The sequence below is a fragment of the Oncorhynchus nerka genome, linkage group LG28, assembly GCF_034236695.1.
Source record: "Oncorhynchus nerka isolate Pitt River linkage group LG28, Oner_Uvic_2.0, whole genome shotgun sequence".
Taxonomy (NCBI): Eukaryota; Metazoa; Chordata; class Actinopteri; order Salmoniformes; family Salmonidae; genus Oncorhynchus; species Oncorhynchus nerka.
In genome coordinates, this window is record NC_088423.1 from 23392493 (window position 1) to 23418971 (window position 26479).

General features: G+C 41.8%; 1 protein-coding gene across 2 annotated transcripts in view; it reads left to right on the forward strand.

The window, feature by feature from the left end:
• Positions 1-2377: 2377 nt before the first annotated feature.
• Positions 2378-26479, forward strand: part of dna2 (DNA replication helicase/nuclease 2) — a 30341-nt gene continuing 6239 nt past the window's right edge. Inside the window, exons 1-16 of one of the 2 annotated variants that reach the window (XM_029640191.2) lie at positions 2378-2723; positions 12723-12779; positions 13369-14417; positions 14564-14737; positions 19690-19873; positions 19970-20118; positions 20803-20934; positions 21047-21275; positions 21403-21520; positions 21642-21795; positions 21903-22097; positions 22439-22672; positions 24253-24369; positions 24462-24571; positions 24726-24835; positions 25387-25608. In XM_029640191.2, coding sequence (XP_029496051.2) covers positions 2694-2723; positions 12723-12779; positions 13369-14417; positions 14564-14737; positions 19690-19873; positions 19970-20118; positions 20803-20934; positions 21047-21275; positions 21403-21520; positions 21642-21795; positions 21903-22097; positions 22439-22672; positions 24253-24369; positions 24462-24571; positions 24726-24835; positions 25387-25608 — 3264 coding nt within the window. In that variant the 5' untranslated portion in view covers positions 2378-2693. The remainder of the gene's footprint in view (positions 2724-12722; positions 12780-13368; positions 14418-14563; positions 14738-19689; positions 19874-19969; positions 20119-20802; positions 20935-21046; positions 21276-21402; positions 21521-21641; positions 21796-21902; positions 22098-22438; positions 22673-24252; positions 24370-24461; positions 24572-24725; positions 24836-25386; positions 25609-26479) is intronic. The other variant, XM_065012711.1, reaches the window with a different exon arrangement.

Consider the following 26479-nt stretch of genomic DNA (forward strand, 5'->3'; position numbering starts at 1 on the left):
GAAATAAGTATGTAATTGTTGTGTTATTTGTTCACTCAGTTTCCCTCTATCTAATATTAGGTTTTGGTTGAAGATCTGGTAACATTCAGTATCAAAAATATGCAATGCGTTTTAGGTTATTGTCCTGCTGAAAGGTGGATTTGTCTCCCAGTAGCTTGGTTTCCATTCATTTGGCAACAGATTTCCATGTGAATATTCAAATAAAGAGAATATGCACATTTTCCAACCAGTGGTGTGTTTCCATCAAACTTGTTGCAGATAAAACAATCTGTGTGTGATGACGTACTGCACACAATTTACTTTTCACTTAAGTTTTTATGTACCCAATCTTTTTTTAAGTTCAATGTGTTTCCATTGCATTTTCAACAAAAACTATTGCATTAAATAGCAAATGTGCGTACTCTGGTCTTGGCACGTGCGCTCTAACCATCAGCCCGCAGATACACTGCAGGAACGTTGTGCGGGTAGGCTCATCTACATGATGAAATTATTATGGATAAGAGCAAGAGTATTTGTATTTGTCAAACGGCAGTCAAATATCGATCATCATGTCACCAGAATAAGACTCTCTATATTTATTAAGGAGCGTCAAGATCACCACGCACTTTCACCACACTGTGAAGTTCATCATCATTTATTGTATCTGTAGCCTAATAAACTGCATGATTTCCAGAGTCGTAGTGGGAGTACCACACACCATGTCATTGCGTGACTCCAAGTTTACTTCGATATGTTGGTTGTTAAATCAATATTTGTGCATAAAGGCATTTCTACCACCATTTCTTGCATAATTAATTTGACCGACACAAAAAGGTCCCACCATGTCAAATGAACAAATGATCTGTCAGCCTTTATAAAATTGTACCGAACTTCCTGTTTGTATCACAGGTGTCTTGATTTAAATAAAAAAAATACGGTTTGACTTTACTCGCAAAAAAAACGTGGAAATGTGGTTAGTGTCTGTTGGAAAGCAGACTGAACCAGGTTTTCCTCTAGGACTTTGCCTGTGCTCTATTCCTTTTCTTTTTATCCTAAAACACGTCCTAGTCCTTGCCTATGACAAGCTCACCCATAACATGATGCAACTACCAACATGCTTGAAAATATGAAAAGTGGTACTGAATGATGTGTTGTGTTGGATTTGCCACAAAAATAATGCTTTGTATTCCGGACCAAAAGTTCATTTCTTTGCCAAAGTTTTTGCAGTATTACTTTAGTGCTTTGTTTTGTTTTTCTCTACAGCCTTCCTTCCTTTCATTCTGTAATTTACAGTAGTATTGTAGAGTAACTACAATGTTGTTGATCCATCTGTCACAGCCATTTAACTCTGTAACTGGTTTAAAATCACCTTAGCCCTTATGGTGAAATCCCTGAGACGTTTCCTTCCTCTCCGTCAACTGAGTTAGAAAGGACGCCTGTATATTTGTAGCGACTGGGTGTATTGATACACCATCCAATGTGTAATAATAATTTCACCATGCTCAAAGGGATATTAAATATATATATATATTTTTTTACCCATCTACCAATAGACGCTCTTCTTTAAAAGGCATTGGAAAACCTCCCTTGTCTTTGTAGTTGAATCTGTGCTTCAAATTCACTGCTCGATTGAGGGACCTTACAGTTAATTAAATTCAGGCTGTAACATGACAAAATGTGAAAAAAGTAAAGGGGTGTGAATACTTTCTGAAGGCACTGTACACACAATTAACCATCATGAGTAAGCCTAAGGAACTATGAAAATACTTGAAAATAACCCCTATTTAATCTCTGGGGAAAAAATTGCCGGAAATTGATGGTTTGCTGTATGGATCAGATGAGATGGAGGTTATTACCACTAAATAAATTATTCGGAAAAGTTCTGGTGTGCCACATAATCTTTTATCCCATCAAGTTGTGTCACGGTTGGGGAACCACTGCAATATATGTTAGGAGTACAGTTAAGAATGTGGACATTGTGGCCTTTATAGCTATGGTGATTAATGGCACTGCCAAGATGGAGAGGAAGTCCAGGAAAATATATACAGTATCATTGTGGATGTGGCAGAACGGTTCCTGGGACTGAAAGACTTCTCAGCAGTGGAGTATTTTCGCAAGCTGTACCACCTTCGCAGGTCATAGAGTCTGTGAAGGGAGATATGAAGATTTGAGGTAAGGAAGAAGTGGGAGCTTTGGGGGTTTTGGTTTTGTCAATGTATTTGTTTTATTTGGGTTGGTTAAGTACATTTTCCCTATCACGTATTGGTTTTATTTTGACCTTTTTCAACCCCGTCCAGTTAGCGGCGGTAATACAGCATTTTGGTTTGTAGTCTGCCATAAAACTCACAGAAGAAGAAGAAAATATTATGGAGTGGGAGTGTCTTGATTCTAACTACCATTAATGATTTTAGCGCGAAAAATAAGAAGGAACGCAATGAATGAAATAACCTGAAATAGCTGGCTAGGCAAGTCTTTTGACGAGGTTGGCTACCTTTATATATGTAACCGGTAGGCATGTGTATGTGTGATTAGTGAAGTAATACGTTTCCAGCTAGGAACTAGCTAACGAAATATGTAAGCTTGCGTTGACTAAAACCAATAAAGTTAACTAAAGTAATTTAGCCACTCAGGTTAGCTGCAGCTATCTAAAGCTAGTCATCTAAGTTAGCTATCCTCCAAACACACATGCACGTCGTCAGATCTCTAACGTTACAATGCAGAGGACCAAGTTAAAGAAGAACTCTGTGAGTATTTGCACATTTTTATGATGCATGTAAAAGTAATAGTTTGTCACATGAATACGTAACGTTAGCTCGCTAGCTCGCAGGGATCCCGTAGCTCTTCATGACTCTAAGTTCCATTACATTACACATAGCTAAATCAGCCATTGGACTAAGTCGTCTTCTGTATGGGGGAGATTTGTTAAAAGCCCAGAAGCTCAGTCTGAACATTAACACCCGTCACTTGGTATGGTTTTGTAAACATAAGGACCTTTCATATCAGCAAGAAATGATTTTCAAAAAACTAACGGTTGAATTGAGACACCTTGTGCATATTCTAAAACATGGGGGTGGACGATTCTCTTCTCATCTTGAAAAAAATGATATTTAAAGTAAATTAATCCGCCATCATTAACACGATGGAAAAATCTAATGATTTTTTGAGTTATACAACGGGGGTATAATCATGAATGCTGATTGGTTAAAAGTGCATTCCAGCCGTTGTCTATTCCACAAGTTACTGCAGGCATTTTAACATCAGATGGTCACCTCAACTTCCGCCTGTTTTCCATAAACGTGCTGTAAAATCGATATATGGCCTTTTGGGTACACTCACCCTAACAAGCTGTGTATCAATTATTTTGATTGAATTTTTGTGTATATATACATACATACAAACAACTTACAGACGTACACAATTAAGTGATTAATGCCTGAGAGTGTTGCAAACTGTGCCAATATATCTTCCAAACGCCGGCTTTGACGGCATTATCACTTTTATACAACTGGTTACCAACATATTCAAATAATGATTGCCATATTTTCATTAAACTTTATTTTGATATGTATTCATACTTTTTCGTCCTTCCACAAGATATAGTCCCAAACCAAATATAGGGTTGCTACCCTGGTCGTTCGTTCTATCGGTTCGGTTGCCAGATACAACCCAGTCGTTCAGTCTTTTTGTTCTGTATCTATGGACGCGACCCAGTCATTCATTCTAAATGTTCCATTGCCATCCAGGCTGGCAACTATCTTATTACTTGCTTGCTAGATAGCCAACTACAGCTAACTTACAGTCACGTAACAACAGTAGCTACATTTGCATAAGCTGTTCTCTAGTGACATTTATTTGGATACATCCATAAAAATGATGGCAGCTGATTCATGATTTCAACTAGCTGAGAAACGCTGCCTTCCTCTCGCTCTCCTCCCAACCATGTTCATTACTATGGGACAGCTAGAGATCGAATTTGAATATTTAAACAATGTTGCAAATGTCGGAGATAGACAGCAAGGTCTAGGATGCTAAACGGCTTAGCATTCCCCGAACACCTGTGTATAAGCCTAACTCAGAAAGTGTAGTTTTGTCAATAGAGGAACTCATAAATGTATGGATCTGTGCTAAACTGCAACATGTAAGCGGAATATCAAAATTTACTGGGGGAGGGGTGATCCAAGGGTTGTCAAATGTATTTGTTTTTGCTTTGGGGAGGGTTGTTTTTTTCTATTGGGTTCAGGGTAATGTGTGTGTTTACCTTGTTTACATATTCTCTTCTGATTGTATTTAAGCAAAAAGGCCAGAGGTGTAGATGCTGTATGGCTTAATGAAATGCGTCACAATGTAAACTGGGCATTATTTAAGCAATAAGGCCCGAGGGGGTGTGGCATATGGCTAATAAACCACAGCTAAGGGCTGTTCTTATGCGCAACGCAGAGTGCCTGGACACAGCCCTTAGCCATGGTATATTGGCCAAATACCACAAACCACCAACGTGCCTTTTTGCTTTTATAAACTGGTAACCAACTTTTAAAAAATTGGGGTCATACCCGTGGTATACGGTCTGATATACCACGTCTTTCAGCATTCAGGCCTCGAACCACCCAGTTTATAATGTACTTATAAACAATTGCTTGACTGACTTCTGATATTACCCTAATAAAGTTTATAAATGTCTATTATTCAACTTTAGCCACTGCAGGCCTATGATATCAAGGCAATAAGTGAAATAATCTGTCTGTAAACAATTGGTGAAAAAATTACTTGTGTCATGCACAAAGTAGATGTCCTAACCGACTTCCCAAAGCTATAGTTTATTAACAAGAAATTTGTGGAGTGGTTGAAAAATGAGTTAATGACTCAAACCTAAGTGTATGTAATTTTCTGACTTAGTTGTACATTTAATTACTTCCTCTACTGGTTGTCTGGGTGGTTGGTCCTTATGCTTTGGACTAAAGGTTGACCGATTAATCGGAATGGCCGCTTTAATTAGGGCCGATTTCATGTTTTCATAACAATCGGAAATTGGTATTTTTGGACACTTTTTTTTTTTTTTTTTTTACACCTTTGATCTTTATTTAACTAGGCAAGTCAGTTAAGAAAACATTCTTATTTTCAATGACTGCCTAGGAACGGTGGGTTAACTTCTTATGGTATAGGGGATGGTTGTGTGCCACTTGGGCAAAAAACAGGGAAAATGCAGCTGGGCAAATTCAAAAAAATAATATAAAAATCAAACTTTCGTTAAATCACACATGTAAGATACTCAATTAAAGCTACACTCGTTGTGAATCCAGCCAACATGTCAGATTTTAAAAAGGCTTTTTGGCAAAAGCATAAGAAGCTATTATCTGATGATAGCACAACAGTAAACAAAGAGGGTAGCATATTTCAGCCCTGCACAAAATGCAGAAATAAAATATAAAACATGTATTACCTTTGACGAGCTTCTTTTGTTGGCACTCCAATATGTCCCATAAACATCACAATTGGTACTTTTATACGATTAATTCCGTCCATATATCGAAATGTTAATTTATAAAGCGCGTTTGATCCAGAAAAAAACTGCTTCCAAAAAGTTCACTACAAAATATTTCAAAAGTTGCCTATAAACTTTGCCAAAATATTTCAAACTACTTTTGTAATACAACTTTAGGTATTTTTAAACGTTAATAATCGATCAAATTGTAGACTGGTTTATCTGTGTTCAAGTAATTAAATTACAGGAAGACAACAAACTGGGGCGGCAGGGTAGCCTAGTGGTTAGAGCGTTGGACTAGTAACCGGAAGGTTGAAAGTTCAAACCCCCGAGCTGACAAGGTCAAAATCTGTCTTTCTGCCCCTGAACAGGCAGTTAACCCACTGTTCCTAGGCCGTCATTGTAAATAAGAATTTGTTCTTAACTGACTTGCCTAGTAAAATAAAGGTAAAATAAATAAAAATAAAAACATGCTACTTTTCAAGTCTTGCGCAACTCTCAGCAGTTCCTAGATGGCCTACTTCTTCATTGCACAAATGAATAACCTCAACATCCTCGACATACAGTAACCTCGACATCCAGTGGAAGCGGTAGGAACTGAAAACCAGTTCCTAAGAAATATTGTTTGCCAACGAGAACTCACTGAGCAGACGGAGACCTAAAAAAAAAAAAATCTGAAAGTTTAGTCCTGTGTTTTGCCTGCTACATAAGTTATGTTATACTCACAGACATGATTCAAACAGTTTTAGAAACTTCAGGGTTTTCTATCCAAATCTACTAATAATATGCATATCTTATATTCTTGGCATGAGTAGCAGGAATTTGAAATTGGGCACGCTATTTATCCAAAAGTGAAAATGCTGCCCCCTATCCCAGAGGTTTTAACTGCCTCGTTCAGGGGCAGAAAGACAGATTTTGACCTTGTCAGCTCGGGGATCCAGTCTTGCAACCTTACAGTTAACTAGTCCAACGCAATAATGACCTGCCTCTCTCTCGTTGCACTCCACAAGGAGTGTTACGCGAATGCAGTAAGCCAAGGTAATTTGCTAGCTAGTTAAACTGATCTTATAAAAAACAATCAATCATAATCACTCGTTAATTACACATGGTTGATGATATTACTAGATATTATCTAGCGTGTCTTGCGTTGCATATAATCTGACTGAGGCTGGTGTGACTGAAGTGAAATGGCTAGCTAGTTAGCGCGCTAATAGCGTTTCAAACGTCACTCGCTCTGAGCCTTGGAGTGGTTGTTCCCCTTGCTCTGCATGGATAACGCTGCTTCGAGGGTGGCTGTTGTCGTTGTGTTGCTGGTTCGAGCCCAGGGAGGAGCGAGGAGAGGGACGGAAGCTATACTGTTACACTGGCAATACTAAAGTGCCTATAAGAACATCCAATAGTCAAAGGTTAATGAAATACAAATGGAGAGGGAAATTGTCCTGTAATAACTACAACCTAAAACTTCTTACCTGGGAATATTGAAGAATCATGTTAAAAGTGAAAGCTGGTGGTTCCATGTTCTCATGTTCTGAGCAAGGAACTGAAACGTGAGCTTTCTTACATAGCACATATTGCACTTTTACTTTCTTCTTCAACACTTTGTTTTTGCATTATTTAAACCAAATTGAACACGTTTCATTATTTATTTGACGCTAAATTGATTTTATTGATGTATTATACAGAGGGCAAAAAAGTATTTAGTCAGCCACCAATTGTGCAAGTTTTCCCACTAAAAAGACGAGAGACCTGTAATTTTCATCATAGGTACACTTCAACTATGACAGACAAAATGAGAAGAAAAAAAATCCAGAAAATCACATTGTAGGATTTTTATGAATTTATTTGCAAATTATGGAATTGTGGAAAATAAGTATTTGGTCAATAACAAAAGTTTATCTCAATACTTTGTTTTATACCCTTTGTTTGCAATGACAGAGGTCAAACGTTTTCTGTAAGTCTTCACAAGGTTTTTACACACTGTTGCTGGTATTTTGGCCCATTCCTCCATGCAGATCTCCTCTAGAGCAGTGATGTTTTGGGGCTGTTGCTGGGAAACACAGACTTTCAACTCCCTCCAAAGATTTTCTATGGGGTTGAGATCTGGAGACTGGCTAGGCCACTCCAGGACCTTGAAATGCTTTTTACGACGCCACTCCTTCGTTGCCTGGGCGGTGTTTGGGATCATTGTCAAGCTGAAAGACCCAGCCACGTTTAATCTTCAATGCCCTTGCGGATGGAAGGAGGTTTTCACTCAAAATCTCACGATACATGACCCCATTCATTCTTTCCTTTACACGGATCAGTCGTCCTGGTCCCTTTGTTGAAAAACAGCCCCAAAGCATGATGTTTCCACCCCCATACTTCACAGTAGGTATGGTGTTCTTTGTATGCAACTCAGCATTCTTTGTCCTCCAAACACGATGAGTTGAGATATTACCAAAAAGTTATATTTTGGTTTCATCTGACCATATGACATTCTCCCAACCTTCTTCTGGATCATCCAAATGCTTTCTAGCAAACTTCAGATGGGCCTGGACATGTACTGGCTTAAGCAGGGGGACACGTCTGGCACTGCAGGATTTGAGTCCCTGGCGGTGTATTGTGTTACTGATGGTAGGCTTTGTTACTTTGGTCCCAGCTCTCTGCAGGTCATTTACTAGGTCCCCCCGTGTGGTTCTGGGATTTTTGCTCACCGTTCTTGTGATCATTGTGACCCTACGGGGTGAGATCTTGCGTGGAGCCCCAGATTGAGGGAGATTATCAGTGGTCTTGTATGTCTTCCATTTCCTAATAATTGCTCCCACAGTTGATTTCTTCAAACCAAGCTGCTTACCTATTGCAGATTCAGTCTTCCCAGCCTGGTGCAGGTCTACAATTCTGTTTCTGGTGTCCTTTGACAGCTCTTTGGTCTTGGCCATAGTGGAGTTTGGAGTGTGACTGTTTGAGGTTGTGGACAGGTGTCTTTTATACTGATAACAAGTTCAAACAGGTGCCATTAATACAGGTAACGAGTGGAGGACAGAGGAGCCTCTTAAAGAAGAAGTTACAGGTCTGTCTGTTACAGGTCTGTGAGAGCCAGAAATCTTGCTTGTTTGTAGGTGACCAAATACTTTTTTATCACTTGCAAATAAATTCATAAAAAATCCTACAATGTGATTTTCTGGATTTTTCCTCCTAATTTTGTCAGTCATGGTTGAAGTGTACCTATGATGAAATGTTGTAATTGTCATTATTACAAATAAAAACAATTGTAAAAAAAAAAAAAAAAAAAGAAATTGTCCGATTTAATCGGTGTCGGTTTTTTGATCCCCCAATAATCGGTGTCGGCGTTGAAAAATCATAATCGGTCGACCTCTACTTTGGACACTAACTTCCAGACGAGCTTCAATGCCATACAACTCTCCTTCCGTGGCCTCCAACTGCGCTTAAATGCAAGGAAAACTAAACGTGTGCTCTTCAACCAATTGCTGCCCACACCTACCCACCCATCCAGTATCACTATTCTGGATGGTTCTGACTTAGAATATGTGGACAACTACAAATATCAAGGTGTCTGGTTAGACTGTAAACTCTCCTTCCAGAGTCACGTTAAGCATCTCCAATCCAAAATTAAATCTAGAATCAGCTTCCTATTTTGCAACAAAGCATCCTTCACTCATGCTGCTAAACATACCCTTGTAAAGCGGACTATCCTACCAATCCTAGACTTCGGCGATGTCATTTACAAAATAGCCTCCAACACTACTCAGCAAATTGGATGCAGTCTATCACAGTGCAATCCGTTTTGTCACCAAAGCCCCATATACTACCCACCACTGCGACCTGTATGCCCTCGTTGGCTGGCCCTGGCTTCATATCCGTTGCCAAACCAACTGGCTCCAGGTCATCTATAAGTCAATGCTAGGTAAAGGCCCAACTTATCTCAGCTCACTGGTCACCATAGCAGCACCCACTCGCAGCACGGGCTTCAGCAGGTGTATTTCACTAGTCACTCCTAAAGCCAATTTTTCCTTCATCCGCCTTTCCTTCCAGTTCTCTGCATCCAATGACTGGAACGAACTGCAATTTATCACTGAAGCTGGAGACTCATCTCTCCCTCACTAGCTTTAATCACCAGCTGTCAGAGCAGATCACTGCACCTTTAAATAGCCCATCCAACTACCTCATCATCATATTGTTATTTATTTTGCTCCTTTGCACCTCAGTACCGCTACTTGCACACTCATCTTCTGCCCCTCTATCACCCCAGTGTTTAATTTGCCATACTGTAATAATTTCGCCACTATGGTCTATTTATTGCCTCAGCCCCCTCATTTGCACACACTGTATATATACTTTCTCTATTGTGTTATTGATACTGTTTATTCCATGTGTAACTCTGTCGCACTGCTTTGCTTTTTCTTGGCCAGGTCGCAGTTGTAAATGAGAACTTGTTCTCAGCTAGCCTACCTGTTTAACCTTTCTAGGTAGCGGAACCCCTCGACAACATTCCGCTGAAAGGGCAGCTTACATAATTCAAAAATATTTTTGGGGAAATATGTAACTTTCACACATTAACATGTCCAATACAGCAAATGAAAGATAAACATCTTGTTAATCTACCCATAGTGTCTGATTTAAAAAATGCTTTACAGCGAAAGCACAACATATGATTATGTTAGGTTATAGCCAAGTCAGAAAAACAGCCATTTTTCCAGCCAAAGATAGGAGTCACAAAAAACAGAAATAGTTTAAATTAATCATTAACTTCTTGCGTCGAGCCAACCCGGATCCGGGGATCATGACTACAGCCTCAAGCCCATTAACATAACGCAACATTAACTATTCATGAAAATCGCAAATGAAATGAAATCAATATTCTAGCTCTCAAGCTTAGCCTTTTGTTAACAACACTGTCATCTCAGATTTTCAAAAATATGCTTCTCAACCATAGCAAACTAGCATTTAGCGTTAGCATTAGCATTTAGCATTAGCAGGCAACATTTTCACAACCAGCAAAAACATTCAATAAATCATTTACCTTTGAAGAACTTCGGATGTTTTCAATGAGGAGACTCAGTTAGATAGCAAATGTTCAGTTTTTCCTGAAAGATTATTTGTGCAGGAGAAATCGGTCCGTTTTCTGCGTCATGTTTGGCTACCAAAAAAAAACGAAAATTCATTCATCCAAACGCCAAACTTTCTTCCACATTAACTCCATAATATCGACTGAAACATGGTAAACGTTGTTTAGAATCAATCCTCAAGGTGTTTTTCACATATCTCTTCATGATATATCATTCCTGGAAGTCTCCTCTCTGTCTCAATCACATGGATGAATGCGAGCAGCTTGGAGATTACGCAACAAAGGACACCGGGCGGACCCCTGGTAAATGTAGTCTCTTATGGCCAATCTTCCAATGATATGCATACAAATACGTCACAATGCTGCAGACAACTTGGAGAAACGATAGAAAGGGCAGGCTAATTCGTGGCGCTTTCACAGCCATATAAGGAGACAATGAAAAACAGAGCGTCAAAAATCCTGCTCATTTCCTGTTTGAAGTTTCATCTTGGTTTCGCCTGTTGCATCAGTTCTGGGGCACTCACAGATAATATCTTTGCAGTTTTGGAAACGTCAGTGTTTTCTTTCCAAAGCTGCCAATTATATGCATAGTCGAGCATCTTTTTGTGACAAAATATTGCGCTTAAAACGGGCACTTTTTTTATCCAATAATGACATAGCGCCCCCATAGGTTGAAGAGGTTAACCTTTGATCTTCATCAGATGACACTCGTAGGACATCATGTTACATAATACATGTATGTTTTGATCGATAGTGTGCATATTTATATCCAAAAATCTGTTTATATTGGCGCGTTACGTGCAGTAATGTTTTGATTCCAAAACATCTGGTGATTTTGCAGAAATACTCATAATAAACATTGATAAAAGATACAATTGTTATTCACAGAATAAAATATATACTTCTCCTTAATGCAACCGCTGTGTCAGATTTCAAATAAACTTGACGGAAAAAGCATAATCTGAGAACTGAGCTCAGAACCAAAAACAGCCAGAGGAATATCTGCCATTTTGGACTCAACAAAGTTAGAAATAACACCATAAATATTCACTTACCTTTGATCTTCATCAAAGGCACTCCCAGGAATCCCAGTTCGACAATAAATGACTGATTTGTTCCATAAAGTCTCCTTATGTCCAAATAGCCATGCTAACAACAAGTGTTCAGCCCGGTAATCCATCTTCATGAGGCGCATGCACTTCGTCCAGACACTAACTCGAAAAGTTCCGTTAGTCCTTTAGAAACATGTCAAAACGATGTATGGAATCAATCTTTAGGATGTTTAACATAAAACATCAATAATGTTCCAACTGGAGAATTCCTTTGTCTGAAGAAAAGCACTGGAACGAGAGGTAACTCTGTCGGGAGCGCACGTCATGAGACCAAGGCACTCTGCCAGACCACTGACTCAGAGGTCTCATGAGCCCCTCCTTTATAGTATAATCCTCATTCAAGTTTCTAACGATGGTTGACATCTAGTGGAAGCCGTAGGAAGTGCAACTTGACTCCATAGACACTATGTATTCGGTAGGCCAAGCTTTGAAGAACTACAAACCTCCGATGTCCCACTTCCTGGTTGGATTTGTCTCAGGTTTTCACCTGCCATATCAGTTCTGTTATACTCACAGACATCATTCAAACAGTTCTAGAAACTCCAGTGTTTTCTATCCAATACTAATAATAATATGCATATATTAGCATCTGGGACAGAGTAGGAGGCAGTTCACTCTGGGCACGCTATTCATCCAAATGTGAAAATGCTGCCCCCTATCCCAAAAAGGTTAAGTAAATGTGGTGGGGGTGCTGCTGGAAATTTGAGGTGAAATATCCACAAGAAAAGTATTACCAAACATACTTTTCAAAATGCTGGTAGTGCATTCAGATTTCACCTGAAGCATGCGCACACAATGTAAATACATGCATGAAATTCATACAGACTAGCAGCTCGTGCATGTGTTACATGATTTTGCACATGCTTTATTTGACAGAAGTCTGAGCGCACTAGTACCAGCTTTTTTACCAAATCAGTTTAATACTTTCCTGTGGATATTTTGGTCTCGTTACGATATGATAACTGATTCAGAGGGGTTGGGTTAAATGCGAAAGACGTGCATTGTTGTACAATTGACTAGGTATCCCCCTTTACCCTAACACCATAAAGGCTCTATGCTAATTTGCTGTACTTTGTCCCAACGATAGGTAATTGGAGGCCATCAGAAGACCCTCTCTTCATTTTTCTACCCAAACAAACTCAAGGTGACCCCCCCCCCCCATTGCATTGTCCTTTGAGTTAAGGCGTCCACATGCTTCACAGCCGGTAGAGTTTGGCATATACTATGATATTTTTCTTTTGGACTCGGGTGAGTTTATTCCGCTGTTTGGGCGCACATTTTTTCCTGGAGGCAAGCAGAATTTCAGGGAAAGCCTACTCCCCTTCCTCGGTGATTGCTCAACAGTAGGGATTCTTTAATAGTCTTTGTCATTCAATGAGAGACAACTCGTTTTATGCAACAACAAAAAATCATAACTGCACCAAACATCTTAGTCGCGCAATTTTACATTCAACTATGAATGACCGATTTATTGAGTTAGATTAATTCGGACTATTTAGAAGTGTATACTGGCTATGGCGTCTCAATGGATGTTACTATTGCTGCTTTCTTCTCGAATTTTTCAAGCATAGGTCTTTTTAAGGGAGCATGTGAACACACTCGTTCGGTTAGCAGAGTTGGCTAGGCACCAACTGAACTGAAGCATGCTGACGCCTTTACCGTTTCTTATTGAATTATCCTCACTCTGTGTACAATTGTTGACAAACTTAAGTCTGACCTTGTGTTGGTTTCAGGAGTCAACGCCTCCCTCAAAGAGAACTATATGCAGCATAACTGAGATGGACTCGTCAAATGTCACCTCTAACCAGCGCAGTGTCCTGGGAGGCATTGAAAATTCTCCCCTGTCTTTTGACCTCTTATCTGTCCCAGAGACCCCCGACAGCCAGATCAGAACCTCTCACCCTGCCAGAAAGCCTGAAGATGGGCATCTCTCTCCTATCTGCCGCAGACCGTGCTCCAGAGGGGTCAGCTTAATAAGGGAAAATTCTCCCAAGGCAGCTATGTTCTCCCTGAGGAGTAAGATCAGTCCCCCGCCTCAGGTACAGACGAGCACCAAGAACAGTAACATGCAACGTTGCTCTGTGAAAAGACTGTTCAGTCCCGATGACTTGCAGGTTGCCAAGCGTCCCAAAACCATGCCAGTAAAGAGGCCCTCTATTAGCCCTTTGCGGAAGCCTCTCCTTCATGGAGAGGAATTCCTGAGCGAATGCTTGCAGGTCATTGGTGACACTCAAAACTCCAAAGGTACTAAATTCCAGCAGGGCACAGGCCTAGTTGTCAAAGCTGTGAATGGCAGAAAGCCATCCAAGGTTGGTCAGATACACTTAGGTTACAGTGTATTGACATCAGGTGCCAAGGAGAAGATTAGAAACGTCATGCCATCATTAAAGCCACTGTCTGTCAAAAGAGCTTCGTCCTTGTCCTCTAATGAGAGCTCTCTCCCCAGCAGCTTGAGTGAATGTGAAGAGGAGTGTGCTTTTACGGTCATTACAGAACAGAAAGATGCCACAGAATATATTGGCTGCCCTACAGACTTGAATACAAGTGGTGGGCATGTGATCTCTACTAGCTTTGAGAAGCCTAGTAGTGTAAAAACTATCCTTCCGTGTCCACCCAATCCCAATAAGAGCTTAATGGAAGTTGAAAACAGTGCTGTCAGAGACCGTGGCACTGATGGGAAAGGAGTAACATCAGAAAACCACCTGGAGGGGCTGGAGGACAACTGGTTTGATGAGAAAATGGAGGAGATCTTCAGTAAAACTGAGGAGAAATCCAATGTTGGGTATGATGAGCACATCTAACTTACAAGGCATAGTCTAAAAAAAAAATTGAATGGATTTTTATTTATATGCCTGAAATGCCCTTTTTCTGGTATGGCGTGATATTTGTGCATATGAAATTACCCTTTTGTTGTTTTTCACTAACCAGTAAAAAGAAAGGCATCCCAGACCACGTTATTCTGACCACTGGGCTGCACAACCGCTACTGGATACTAGATGTGCAGGAGATCCATGGTGCTCATGGCTCTGTGGAGAAACATCTGTCCATCACTGCCTCCAAGACCTCCCACCCTACTGAGATTTGTATTCTGAAGGATGGATGGTAATTTTCTGCACAATACATTATTTTACATACCCAAATGAGTGGACAAAACATTAACACCCGCTCTTTCCATGACACGTTCTGACCAAGTGAATCGAGGTGAAAGCTATGTTCCCTTATTAATGTCACTCGTTAAATCCACCTCAATCAGTGGAGATGAAGGGGAGGAGACAGGTTAACAAATGATTTGTAAGCCTTGAGACATGGCTTGTATCAAATGTTATTTGTCACATACACGTTTAGCAGATGTATTTATTATGGATCCCCATTAGCTGCTGCCAAGGCAGAAGCAACTCTTCCTGGGGTTGAGCAAAATTAAGGCAGTTTATACAATTTTAAAAACATTACAATACATTCACAAATTTCACAACACACTATGTGCATTCCCAATACAATCTAGTGTGTTTCTCCTTGTAGTTGCGAGTAAGGTTTTTTTAATACGATCAATGACCTGGACAACGTTGATTCTTGTTTTTTGGGGGTTTAGCTGTACAGTGCCTCTATACAATGTGTGTGATGTTAGGTGTTCTATTGACTTGAATATGATTTGTGTGTGGCTGGTTTGAGTTTTGGTAGCTACCACTACCACATATCTACAGTACAAAATCCATGTGCACGTGTGTTTGTGGTGCGTATGTTATTGTGTGTGAATGCATGTCTGTGCCTATGTTTGTTGCTTCACAGTCCCTGCTGTTCCATAATGTGTGTATTTATCTTTTTTTTAATATATATATATATATATATATATAAATAAAATATTTCTGCTTGCATCAGTTACTTGATGTGGAATAGAGTTCCATGTAGTCATGGCTCTATGTAGTACTGTGCGCCTCCGATAGTCTGTTCTGGACTTGGGGACTGTGAAGAGACCTTTTGTGGCATGTCTTGTGGGGTATTTAGGGCCTTAACTCATACGCAATTTTTTTAAATCCCAAAATTCTGTTTTTTTCTGTTTAAAAAAAAAATCTGCATTCTGTGTTTTACGCTAATTCTATCATTAGAAAGAGTTTCTAATAATGTGAATGAATAAGACATCAATTTTAATAAGATGTGTAACCGTAAATTTGTAATGATGCAATACGTCATTGCACAATTGTTTTATTAAGGCAAGTGCTTCAATACAGAGTTCTACTAAGTTTTTCATTATACATTTAAAAAAAGTAATGCAATAATCTAGGCAATAGGCAAAACCTAGAGTTATACTTATGTAAAGAAAATATGTTTTTGTTTTTTGTAACACTTGTGAAGCACTTTATTTGAACTTATAAATGGAATAAAAGATGAATGCAAGAATCTAGGCAATAATGCAGCAATAGGCAAAACCTATGGAACTACCTTATGAGCTCCTATGTCTGCCCATTGTAAGTTTTCAATCTATCACAGATATCTCCATTGAGGTACATGATTGTCAGCCTCTGTGTTTAGCTCGGTGAGTGCCTCTCGCTTGTTTGTGAGTAGAGTCTTGTATTTGCTGAAACTCCTCTGTTGACTGAACTGACTGGGAAGTAGATGTAGGGCACTGCCACTTCTGCAACTCTTGGGAATCTTGCACTCAGGCCCCTCTAGTAATCAGCAAGCTCCAAAGCAGGTGAGGGCTCCCTGGACACACAGTGGTGATAGGCAATCCATTCTTCACTGAGCTCTGTTGGTGGGCTTGCTATGGGTTTCAGTTGTGTGTAGGCTTCAATCTGCTTTTCCATGGCTGGAGCCTGCCTAGGATTGAACACCCTAGCCAGCCTGTAGACCTCTCTGGCTTGATGTGTGTCCCAGTGCTTTGAGAACTTTGAAGGCCAAGTGGAATGCATCATGGAGATGGTCAAGCACCTCCCTCCTCTCTCCAATCCCCATCCTTCTCAATAGCTCATCTGTTTTGGCACCATACCCACATGTTTTTGCCGTTCCATTCACTAGATAAGAGCCCAGATCCTCCATGACATTGTATGCAGACACTGGTTCCTTCCAGGATTGATAGAGCTGTCATCAGTTTGGAGCAGCCCTCTGAGATGAAGGTTAGCTTAACAGTGAAGGCCTTCACCTTCTCCTCTGTTTCCAGCTGGCTGAGGATGTTTGTGACTGCCTGGGATGATGACTTTTCTGCCAACAAAAACTCTGTACAGATGAACATGCTGTGCATGGTACTTCACCTGGAGCTATTTCACCTGGAGATCACTGCTTTAGGAGGAGTCTTGGTCTGCACAAACTCCTTCATAATGAGGAAGCTCACCCATCTTCTCTTTCTGACAGGCTTCTTTGAAGAAGACCTCTCATCCATGTCACAAGTGATGCAACTTCCGAAGTATTTGTAGTGCTGCCAGGTCTCACCCACCAGATTGATGACATGGCAGAGACCGGTTACATGGACACTGTTGGGCATCACTCTTTTCAGAACCTCCTTGTATGCCTTCAGGCAGTAGGAGGCATTATCTGTGACTGCCCAGGCATCATTCAGGTTCAGATCGTTGCTGTGGAGGGAGGCTAGTATAGCTTGGGAAAACGTTGAGTAGTTGCTTCTGTCCATGAAAATTACATCCACCAGAAAGTACTGGTTTTCAACACCTGCAATGAAAGATAAGGAAAAACTGTTTTAACCTAAAATAAGTGACAAAATAAGTCATTTCAAGTGTAAACACAATATAGATACAGCGATAGTTAGCAGCTGTCTGTCTCTCCATTTAGCTGACGTACATCGCTATATTTCACCACGATAGCTCGTTGTTTGGAATATCACAATTTGCTTGCGGACAATTCACAGTGCAGAATGTAAATGTAGGCTAATGCAACGGTATATCAATGGCTGTTAAATGAACTCATCAATGACAATGTTTAGACCGCTGCAATCCCTTGCATCTGTCTTGTCAACAACCACCCCAAACCTCTTCCCACGGCTCTTTTGTAGAACGACAGTCATATGTTGGTCGAACACACAGGGCAGGTGAGTTTGACCGAGGCTGCTCTCATTTTCGGGCAACGCTCCTCCCTGTTTGCAATGCTTCACTAGAAACAGCCGTAGCTTTCTTCTCTTTTCTAAGGGGATGTCAGACTCGGTGCACACAGCCACAAAGTCCTGAAATAAATTGTCTTAAATCTGCTAATGCGCTTGCACTAGTAATGGTAGTTTGAAGAGACATGCTCTGGCTAACACAGTGCTTTTCCTTGTTCTTCACATGGGCTTTAGATTTTAAGTGGTCGTCACACATTTTTACGGGTCCAATCAATAGTACGTTGAGAGAATTTTCAAAACAGCTTATCGCCTGACTCATAGTTTACTTCTTGGCCGGCATAGACGGCCTCTTCTACAAGTTTCTCAGTGACAGCCAAGTTGTGAGGTGACGTAAGGGTCCTAAACCTGACCGACCCCCTCTCAAAAATTTCTCTATGCCTACTTGTCTGTAATTTTACAGTTCTCATTTAGGTTACTACAATATATTAGGCCTACTTTTGATTAAAAAAAATAAAAAATTCAGCCAAATTATAGAAAATTCCTCGATTCCGTCCCAGTTTTCCGTTCAGTTACCTTTCGTTGGTTGGTGAACAAAATGACTTGATTCTGTATGTTATCACAATCCCACCATGAGTAGTTAATCATGAAACATAGGGGTGTATGTTTCATGATTAACTACTCATGACGGGATTGTGATAACATACAGAATCAAGTAATTTTGTTCACCAACCTAGAATACCTCATAGTCACAGCCGTGTATATTCCCCCTCAAGCCGATACCAAGACGGCCCTCAAGGAACTTCACTGGACTTCATGCAAACTTCAAACTACATACCCTGAGGCCGCCTTTATTGTAGCTGGGGTTATCAACCTGTCCTCCTTTTCCTGTAGTCCACGATTATCTCCTTAGTCTTGATCACGTTGAGGGAGCGGATGTTATCCTGGCACCACACTGCCAGGTCTCTGACCTCATCCCTATAGGCTGTATCATTGTTGGTGATCAGGCCTACCACAGTTGTCGTCGGCAAACTTAATGATGGTGTTGGAGTCATGCTTGGCCATGTGATCATAGGTGAACAGGGATTACAGGAGGGGACTGAGCATGCACCCCTGAGAGGCCCTTGTGTTGAAGATCAGCGTGGCAGATGTGTTGTTACCTACCCTTACCAGCTAGAGGTGGCCTGTCAGGAAGTCCAGGATCCAGTTGCAGAGGGAGGTGTTTAGTCCCAGGGTCCTTAGCTTAGTGATGAGCTTTGAGGGCACTATGGTGTTGAACGCTGAACTGTAGTCAATGAATAGCATTATCACGTAGGTGTTCCTTTTGTCCAGGTGGGGAAGGGCAGTATTGAATGCAATAGAGATTGCGTCATCTATTGGGGCGATATGCAAATGGGGTGGGTCTAGGGTTTCTGGGATGGTGTTTGTGAGCCTTGACCAACCTTTCAAAGCACTTCATGGCTACAGACGTGAGTGCCATGGGTCGGTAGTTATTTAGGCAGGTTACCTTTGTGTTCTTGGGCACAGAGACTATGGTGGGCTGCTTGAAACATGTTTGTTAGACTTTGACAGGTTGATAATGTCAGTAAAGACAGTTGCCAGTTGGTCAGCGCATGCTCGGAGTACATGTCCTTGTAATCCTTCTGGCCCTGCGGCCTTGTTAATGTTGACCTTTTTAAAGGTGGTGCTGGTGCTCTCATGCATGCTTCAGTGTTGCTTGCCTTGGAGCATCCAGCCAAATTAACAACTGTGGGAAGCGTTGGAGTCGACATGTTCCACAGGGATGCTGGACCATGTTCGACACCTTGTAGAGTCCATGCCCTGACTAATTTTGGCTGTTCTGATGGCAGAACTAAATATTAAGAAGGTGTGCTTAAAGTTATGTACACAGTGTATCGAACTCAAAATATTTTTGCACATTTTAGACCGTGATTCTGGGTAATATTGCTCAAGTTTACTTTCAGACAAACAATATAGTTCATGTGAAAATAATAGTACGTCTTGCCTTCTCTAGGGAGTCGACACCAGTGTCCATGGGTGATGTGGTTCACCTGGAGGGCCAATGTGTCTCAGGTACCTGGCTGATAGACAGGGAGTCAGGATTCTTGGTGCTTCTCCCTGACGTGCTCATATCTGGCACTAGCATCGCCAGCGGGATCCGCTGTATGAGACGGGCCGTGCTGGGGGAAATGTTCAAGGTATGACCATGAAATACAAGGCTCGGTTATCCTGTCTGTTTATGAATTGATTGACGACCTTATTGTAATGATATGTAATCCTCACCTTTGCCTTAGTGTTTCGACGGAGGCTCCAAACAGATGCTGAACGGTACGATAGTTCATGACATCTTCCAGAAAGCTGCAATGTCTGGAGACTTCTCTATGGAAAGGCTGCAACTGCTGGCCAACCAAGCCCTGCTCAGCCCCAACTACCTGGGAGACATGTAAGAGTCATTATACTATACCATACAATGCCATCATACATTGACATTGGGAGTTTCTTAGGAAATGTTAAAGGGATACTTCAGGATTTTGCCAATGAAGCCCTTTATCTACTTCCCCTGAGTCAGATGAACTCGTGTAGACCATTGATCTGACTCTGCGTAGTTTAAAGGATGTTGCTAACTGGTGTTAGCATGCTAGTAGATAGCATAGACTTGTAGTCATTGCGCTAACACTAGTTAGCAACTTCCTTCAAACTGCACACAAAGTCAGATAAATTGTCTCCATGATTTCATCCGACTCTGGGGAAGTAGAAAAAAGGCTTCAAAATTCAAAGTATCCCTTTAAAGGTGCAATATGCAGAAATCGCGTTGGTTGTTAAAATTCTAAACAAGCAAGTACAGAGAATCATTGTACCATCTAAACTGCTGTGAAAAATATTGTATTTTCTCCTGTTTTGAAGCTGGTGACCAAAAACCGAAAGTAAAAGACATAAAAACTTAAGCATGGGATGCATACATATAGCGCTCATTGAACAGATTTACCACATGTTAGTCTTGCTTTCAATGAGGATGACAGATCTATAATCCTACCAAATTCACATTGAATTGTGGGTGACCCAAAAAGTTACATTTTGCAGCTTTAAGTCTGGGTTTTATTGTAATTCTTCTCAACCCTCCTCATAGGTACACCCTGAAACTGACTCAGGAGGACATGAAGCAGGAGATTTGGGAGTACCTGCCTGCACTGACAGAATGGGCCAGAGATTACCTTCACACCTCTCCACAGGCAGGCAAGAAACTGTTAACTCTCAAATTGTGAGTAGTACCAACTCACCCCACCCCTAACTAATTTGATTCTCCATTCTATGTCTTAAAAAAATCTTTTAAGACTGGCAGTTTAAAAAATGTTGGTCCTCCCCACCCACAGGCCAAGTGATGGGGCACTGAGCTGGCAGGACTCCGCATGCAGCATTGCTGTCACAGATTTTGTGGACATTGAGGAAAACATTTGGTCGCCACGTTTCGGCCTGAAGGGTAAAATTGACGTGACAGCAGGGGTGCGTATTCATCGCAAGGGCAGGCCTCCACTCAACAGGGTAATGCCTTTGGAGCTGAAGACTGGCAAAGAGTCCAACTCCATTGAACACCGCAGCCAGGTACTACACCAGTGGAACGAACACGCACAGTCTGGCAGTCAGATAGCAAATATTGAGCTCTATGAACCATCCATGCGTTATGACTGCAACAGTGCTCAAACCAATAAAAACTCTTGTTATTGTCCAGGTCATCCTTTACACTCTGATGAGCTTAGAGAGACGCAGTGATGCAGAGGCAGGATTCCTGCTCTACCTGAAGACTGGCAACCTGCATCCTATAGTCGGGAACCACATGGACAGAAGAGGTAAGCCCTGACCACAAAAATATGTGTTTGGAATTTTATTTTCCATGGGGAACTTAGTTTTTATTCATTTCTTTTGAGACAGGACCTCATAGTTGACTCATGTTCTATCTCTCTCTCTCAGAGCTGTTGAAATTAAGGAACACCCTGGCGCATCACGTTGGCAATAGTATGGAGAAGGAAGGCAAGACACGGATGGCACCTCTACCAGGGATCATCACAGACAGACAGGCCTGCAAGTGGTGTCCCCAGATCAGGAACTGTGCTCTCTATGACAGGTACAACTGCCTTCCTTCCAGAGTTAACTACTTATATGCTGATAGGAGATTCAGGACAACAGCAACTTCATGCCCTTAAAAATCGGCTGGTGTGTGTGTGCGCACAGGGCCATTGAGAGCAGGGCTCCAGACTACTACTCCAGTGAGTCACAGCAGTTGTTGGTGCAGCAGGAGAGTGAGCACCTGACAGAGGCACACCTGCTCTACTTCAGCCACTGGCTGCTCCTCTGTGCCCTGGAGACCCACACCATGGAGAGGAAGGGAGGCCGGCACAACATCTGGCTGCAGTCTGCCCAAGAGAGGTCCGGAAGAAATCTATGTATCGGATAATCTATAATCAGATGTGGTTTACATAATGTGACTTACAGAAAGAACTGTGAACATTGACAGTGACATATGTGAGCTGATAGTGTTGGGGGGGGGGGGGGCTATAATTGTTAGAAAAAATTACATCAGTTTTCACAATGGATGTTTGTTCAACAATTTATATCTGTAATAATAGGTCTTCAATCTGTTACATTCACTGACAAAATGTACTCTAAATTTGAATGCAAAGACATTTTATGCTAGAAGATTCCAACTCCCCTAATGGTGGTCCTTTTTTGCCGGTGATTTGGTGGTCTAATTTGTTTTTGGTGTCCAGGGAGAAGAGTGGGGGGTGTATGGGAAACATGCAGCTGATTGGCCCAGTGAAGAACCAGTCAGACGGTGTGTATATCCACCGTTTTGAGCGCCGTCGTGGTGGGGAACAGGGTGTGACGGGCTTGATTGTTGGCGACAGAGTTGTGGTGAGCGACCATGATTTGCAGCTAATTGGTGTGGCAGCTGGATACGTCACAGACGTGAGCAGCACTGCAGTAAGCTGCTCCCTGGATCGGTAAGATGGCAGTGTCAATGTCTTTCAAAACACTATGGTAATCTGGGAATGGGAGGTTTAGTGAGTTTCTATATACAGAACCAGTCAAACGTTTAGACACCTCATTCCAGGGTTTTTCTTTTTACTATTTTCTACATTGTAGAATAATTGTAAAGACATCAAAACTATAAAATTACACGTATGATGTAGTAACCAAAAGTGTTAAACAAATCAAATATATTTATATTTTAGGTTCTTCAAAGTAGCCATGCTTTGATGACAGCTTTCCACACTGGCGTTCTCAACCAGTCACCTGGAATGCATTTCAATTAACAGGTGTGCCTTTATTTATTTATTTACTTACTGCGTTTGAGCCAATCAGTTTTGTTGTGACAGGGTAAGGGAAAGGGGGATACCTGGTCAGTTGTCCAACAATGATTTCAACTGAAATATGTCTTATGCATTTAACCCAACCCCTCTGAATCAGAGGTGCGGGGGGCCGCCTTAATCGACATCCACGTCTTCGTAGGGGTGGTATACAGAAGATGGCCCTATTTGGTAAAAGACCAAGTCCATATTATGTCAAGAACCGCTCAAATAAGCAAAGAGAAATTACAGTCCATCCTTACTTTAAGACATGGAGGGTCAGTCAAACCAGAAAATTAAGAACTTGTGTGAATCAAGCCTTGATGGTCAAATTACTCCAAAGAAACCACGACTAAAGGACACCAACAAGAAGAGACTTGCTTGGGTCAAGAAACACGAGCAATGAACATTAGACCGGTGGAAATCTGTCCTTTGGTCTGATGAGTCCAAATTCGAGATTTTTGGTTACAACCGCCGTGTCTTTGTGAGACGCAGAGTAGGTGAACAGATGTTCTCTGCATGGGTGGTTCCCACCGTGAAACTGTGGAGGTGTGATGGCGCTTTGCTGGTGACATTGTCAGTGATTTTATTTAGAATTCAAGGCACACTTAACCAGCATGGCTACCACAGCGATACACCATCCCATCTGGTTTGCGCTTAGTGGGACTATCATTTGTTTTTCAACAGGACAAGGACCCAAAACACACCTCCAGGCTGTGTACGGGCTATTTGATCAAGGAGAAAAGTGATGAGTGCTGCATCAGATGACCTGGCCTCCACAATCACCTGACTTCAACCCAATTGAGATGGTTTGCGATGAGTTGGACTGCAGAGTTAAGGAAAAGAAGCCAACAGGTGCTCAGCGTGTGTGGGAACTCCTTCAAGACTGTTAGAAAAGCATTCCAGGTGAAGCTGGTTGAGATAATGACAAGAGTGTGCAAAGCTGTCATCCAAGGCAAAGGGTGGCTACTCTGAAGAACCTCAAATAATCTCAAATGTTTAACACTTTTTTTCGTTGCTACATGATTCCATACACGTTCATAGTTTCGATGTCTTCACTATTATTCTACGATGTAAAAAATAATGAAAACCCCTTGAATGGGTAGGTGTCCAAACTTTTGACTGGTACTGTGTGTGTGTGTATATATATATATATATCGGTTTTAGCCTGTTTTTTTGTTGCTATTTGTATGTGTATTCTTCTGAAGTTGAAGCTGTTCCCCTCATCTCCATAGGGACCTTTCGAAGTGTTCTTCTGATGTTGTGTTCCGACTGGACCAGGACGAAGGGGTAATGGGATTGAGCACCTATCTGGTCAACCTCTCCAAGATGATGAAAAGGTCTCCTTCAAGGTCTGTTCAGTACTACTGCCTGAAATGGAAGTAACTTACCTCATACCTCTAATAGTAGGTATTAACTCATGGCTCCACCTCCCCCTTTGCAGTGCAAGACTAAGGGAGCTGATAGTGGATTTCCACCCTCCTCAGTTCATTGACAACCTCAGCAGTGTGTTGCCCAGGGAAGCTAAGGACACAGTCGCCAACATCCTGAAAGGTGTGTCCCCTGATTGGTCACCCCTGTTCCCCGCTCTCCTTTGTCTCACTTTAGTTATTACATTTTTATATTAACATTTTATTTATTTGCTAACTTAATTTCAAAGCTCTCCAGTGAACTGTAACACTAACTTGGTGTTTCATCTCTGTCTCAGGGCTCAACAAACCTCAGAAACAGGCCATGAAGAAGGTTTTGCTCTCCAAAGATTATACGCTCATAGTTGGGATGCCTGGCACTGGGAAAACCACCACTATATGTACACTGGTAAGAGCAGTGTTTGTCATTTCCCTGTTGTACTTCGATACTCTGGGTGTATTTTGTAAATTCAATCTGGAGTGCCAGAGTGCTCAGTGTTGTCACATTGTCCGTTTGTAAATTCAGAGCGTTAAGCTCGGAGCGTTCAGTGCGCACTCTGCCCGAGGAGTATGGTTGACCCGAGCGTTCTGACCTCACGGTAGTCAAGCACCCAAGGTAACTGGCTAACTTTGGATAGCTTGCTAGCTAATTCCAGACACAAATGAGGGAACACCTCACTGACCATTTTACTCACCCTAGACGAGCTGGTTAGGCTGTTCATGTTATCCAGAGCATTGGTGGCATTAACTGTGCTGCTGGCAACAATTTAATTACTATTTCTTTGCCAACGTTTAATGACACCGGCCATATTCAAAGGGTGTTGAGCTTCGTAAATTAATCAGTTTTTCTGTACATTCTGCACAATTTACGAACTGTGACCCTTGTTCGTGCAATGTATGTGTGAATGTGATCAACATTGGAATGGTTGTTGAGTCTCCTTCCTCTCTGTCCTTACTCAGGTGCGTATTCTCCATGCATGTGGCTTCAGTGTGCTGCTGACCAGCTACACCCACTCTGCTGTGGACAACATCCTGCTAAAGCTCCGGAGGTTCAAGGTGGGCTTCCTGCGTCTGGGCCGGGCTCAGAAGGTCCACCCAGACATCCTGGCCTACACAGAGGAGAGGTGTCGGACCAACGGCATCCACACACTCCCTGAGCTGGAGAATCTTTACAACAAGGAGGTGAGTGGGCTAAACTGAGGGATAAGAGGCAACTTAGAGCGATGCTCTGCCACCCAACTATGCTGCACTTAACCCAGGCTAAGGAAGAGCAGTTCCATTAGGGCTGTTATAGTGACCGTATTACCGCCACACTGGCGGTCACGAGTTATGACTGCAGTCAAATTCCGCTTGACCCGTTTTGTCATGGTAATTAGGCTTCTCCAAGCTCAGCTGCATTTTTATCTATTTTTATTTCAAATCAAATGTATTTATATTGCCCTTCTTACATCAGCTGATATCTCAAAGTGCTGTACAGAAACCCAGTCTAAAACCCCAAATGGCAAGCAATGCAGGTGTAGAAGCACGGTGGCTAGGAAAAACTCCCTAGAAAGGCCAAAACCTAGGAAGAAACCTAGAGCGGAACCAGGCTATGAGGGGTAGCCAATCCTCTTCTTGCTGTGCCCGGTGGAGATTATAACAGAACATGGCCAAGATGTTCAAATGTTCATATATGACCAGCATGGTCAAAGAATAATAATCACAGCGTGTCGAGTGTGCAACAAGTCAGCACCTCAGGAGTAAATGTCAGTTGGCTTTTCATAGCCGATCGTTAAGAGTATCTCTACCGCTCTTGCTGTCTCTAGAGAGTTGAAAAGAGCAGGTCTGGGACATGTAGCAAGTCCGGTGAACAGGTCAGGGTTCCATAGCTGAAGGCAGAACAGTTGAAACTGGAGCAGCAGCACGGCCAGGTGGACTGGGGACAGCAAGGTGTCATCATGCCAGGTAGTCCTGAGGCATGGTCCTAGGGCTCAGGTCCTGAGAGAGGGAGATCTTAAATTCACACCGGAGAAGTACTCCAGATATAACAGACTGACCCTAGCCCCCGACACGA